General features: G+C 42.7%; 2 protein-coding genes across 2 annotated transcripts; both read left to right on the top strand.

Annotated features, from left to right (window-relative positions):
- Nucleotides 804-1,773, top strand: LOC104699193 (the record flags this gene model as incomplete). The annotated part of the gene is made up of 1 exon (XM_010414529.2): nucleotides 804-1,773. A coding segment is annotated over exon 1 (828 nt), but the record flags the coding sequence as incomplete, so codon positions are not given.
- LOC104792092 lies at nucleotides 1,777-3,109 on the top strand. The gene has a single exon (XM_010518135.2). The coding sequence runs from the start codon at nucleotides 1,785-1,787 to the stop codon at nucleotides 2,871-2,873; it is 1,089 nt and encodes a 362-aa protein (XP_010516437.1). The 5' UTR covers nucleotides 1,777-1,784; the 3' UTR covers nucleotides 2,874-3,109.

Genomic DNA, 3,356 nt, shown 5'->3' with positions numbered 1-3,356 from the left:
ACATCTTTTCAACAAGTATGATTTTTTTTGGTATAAGCTAATAAGATGACTTTTTTTTTTTGTTTGGGGAACTTATAAAAATATTTGTGTTTGATAATATATCGTAGATGAATAAATATATATATAAATTGCAAAGTCGTCTGTTTGTAATTTGGTAAATTCTGCTATAAACCGTGAGATATAATAATCATAACCTGTTTAGTACCGCTCTTGATAAATATTCCAATACTTCTCTATCGTTAACGTAGACAGCTTATTTACTTAATTTAGTTATTATCTTTGATCCAAAATTACCGTATGATTATCTCTTGTAATTTAATTTACTGGAATCTGTATCAAAACTAAAAGTGGCAACGAACAAAAGAGTAAACACGAATTCTCTAAATCAGACAGCCACAACCTAACCTTAACCTTTTTTCTACGCTCTTGCGATCTCTTTTAAGACGCACGTGTGAAAGAGAGCCCAGCGTACAGGCCTCATTAGTAATAGTGACAGTGTAATACTGGGCTTTATGGGCCAAATATGTCCATTTATGTTATACGGGCTTAATGTATCCACCAGAGGTGGATAGAAAAAAAAAACAGAAACGACAGAAGTAGAACAGAAGAGATAAAACAAAGCACCAGGGGGTTTGTCCACCTTTCATTTTTTTAAGCATTCACCAGCTTTATCTTTTTTCGCCTCAGAACTTCCACGTAATTACAGCACAGACCAGTGTATGCATTATCCGTTATTCTTCATATAACCCGAGGGTAAAACTGGAAAACGACTTCTTCATCCTCTATCCTCATGTCCAACCAGAATCTTTTTACAAATTTCCCAATTCTTAAGAATAATGGAAATCTTCCTTTAAAACTAAAAAAATAAAAAAAACTTGTATAAATCCTTCTACTCTCAATCACTGTACTCTCTCCGTAGTAAACTTATTATATTCGAATTCGATCATGAAGGCGTCGATGAAGTTTCGGGAAGAGCAAAAGCCTCTTTTTAGGGCTAAGGTTCCTCTCAGTATCTTAGGTTTACCTTTTCAATCTGGAATCGTCGCCGGAGAATCAAAGGAGCTCAGCCTCAACCTCTCTACGTTTTTCGAATCTGGACCTTCTCTCAAAGTCGCTTACCGTCCAAACGATTCGTGGAACCCTTTCTCGCTGATCGTCAAAACCGGGACGGGATCTTTTGGTTCGCCGACATCAAGCTCCATGCTCATGAGCGCTGAATTCAATCTCTTAGGTAAAGGGAACCCTAGCTTTATGCTTCACTTCAAACCTCAATTCGGAGATTTCTCTATCAAAAAGTCTCATTCCTCGTCTGGATTCGAGATCAAATCGATGAATGGATCTGTTTCGGAAGAGGATTCGTCGATTGAGGTGGTCGATAGTCCTGCGGTCAACGGATGCGGCGGAGGATTTAGGAAAGTCACGGTTCTGCCTTCGACTTCTGCCGGAGATATCGCTGGTTTGCTCTCAGGCGTCGAGGTCGCGGCGAGGACGTCTTTGCCTGTGAGAGGACGCGCCGTTTTGAATTTCCGGTGGGGCGTTAGGGTTCCTACGGAGATCAGACGCGATTTTGATCCGACGGCTGCGATTTCGCTGAGGAGGTTCCCGTTTTTGGTGATGAATAAAATCGGAATCGAACACGTGGACGGCTCAGATGCTAAATTGACTAAGTCCACGAGCGATCCGGGTAAAGTTTCGGGTCCGGGTCAACTCACTAGTAGTGGTGACGTGGCGGAGGTGTGTTTGGCTGTGAATCGGCAGATGGAGGAGCTNATTCGAATTCGATCATGAAGGCGTCGATGAAGTTTCGGGAAGAGCAAAAGCCTCTTTTTAGGGCTAAGGTTCCTCTCAGTATCTTAGGTTTACCTTTTCAATCTGGAATCGTCGCCGGAGAATCAAAGGAGCTCAGCCTCAACCTCTCTACGTTTTTCGAATCTGGACCTTCTCTCAAAGTCGCTTACCGTCCAAACGATTCGTGGAACCCTTTCTCGCTGATCGTCAAAACCGGGACGGGATCTTTTGGTTCGCCGACATCAAGCTCCATGCTCATGAGCGCTGAATTCAATCTCTTAGGTAAAGGGAACCCTAGCTTTATGCTTCACTTCAAACCTCAATTCGGAGATTTCTCTATCAAAAAGTCTCATTCCTCGTCTGGATTCGAGATCAAATCGATGAATGGATCTGTTTCGGAAGAGGATTCGTCGATTGAGGTGGTCGATAGTCCTGCGGTCAACGGATGCGGCGGAGGATTTAGGAAAGTCACGGTTCTGCCTTCGACTTCTGCCGGAGATATCGCTGGTTTGCTCTCAGGCGTCGAGGTCGCGGCGAGGACGTCTTTGCCTGTGAGAGGACGCGCCGTTTTGAACTTCCGGTGGGGCGTTAGGGTTCCTACGGAGATCAGACGCGATTTTGATCCGACGGCTGCTATTTCGCTGAGGAGGTTCCCGTTTTTGGTGATGAATAAAATCGGAATCGAACACGTGGACGGCTCAGATGCTAAATTGACTAAGTCCACGAGCGATCCGGGTAAAGTTTCGGGTCCGGGTCAACTCACTAGTAGTGGTGACGTGGCGGAGGTGTGTTTGGCTGTGAATCGGCAGATGGAGGAGCTTCGAACGGAGAACAAACAGTTAAAGAGAGCCGTAGACGATCTCCGGGAAGTGATCTCAAACGTCAGGCCATACTCGCCGGCGACAATAGATTACGGATCGCATTCAAAGTACCGCGAACCCGAGAGGAGCAACAATGGCGGGAGACCGAGAGCTGATCGGTGGAGCAGCGAGAAGACTACGACGTCCAATTACGGCGGTAAGAAAAGCAAGGAAGAAGGTGACGTAGCAGAGGAGCTGAAGAAAGCCTTGAAAGGAGCAGCTTGAAGCTTCTAATAATGGTAATCTCGAATTGCAAACTACATTTGTCGACTTAATTTAGCTTATTGCTTTTGTATATATTTGCAGTAAACTTGTTTTTTGGATCTTTTGATGGAATCTTCAGAGTTCTGTTTTATATGAGATTTATGCTTTTGAACTCTCTTTATCGGAACTGGTTTAGCGTGTTGAGTTTATTTGAATCCATCCGTATTATATCAATGAATGTGTTGCTTGACGGTGAACTATGAGCTTGAAAATATTCTGATTATCTTCTTATGAGGTGGCATTAGCATGTGTGTGGTTTAGATTAGAAGAATCATCTATGGATTTGTTGTAATCAATAAGAGAAATCGAGGAAAGTTTCCGATCGTTAACTTATGTCCTCAGTATCGANAAAAAAAAAAAAAAAAAAAAAAAAAAAAAAAAAAAAAAAAAAAAAAAAAAAAACAGAAAGGTTTGAGGGAGAATGACAGATTGTGGTTTCTGTTC

Source organism: Camelina sativa, chromosome 6 (assembly GCF_000633955.1).
Source record: "Camelina sativa cultivar DH55 chromosome 6, Cs, whole genome shotgun sequence".
In the NCBI taxonomy this organism is placed as follows: Eukaryota; Viridiplantae; Streptophyta; class Magnoliopsida; order Brassicales; family Brassicaceae; genus Camelina; species Camelina sativa.
The sequence above is the reverse complement of the archived record's forward strand: the minus strand, read 5'-3'. Positions and strand labels throughout refer to the sequence as shown.

What these genes read in the sequence shown, in the direction of transcription:
- LOC104792092 (XM_010518135.2), top strand. Translation starts at nt 1,785, where the DNA reads ATGAAGGCGTCGATGAAGTTTCGGGAAGAGCAAAAGCCTCTTTTTAGG.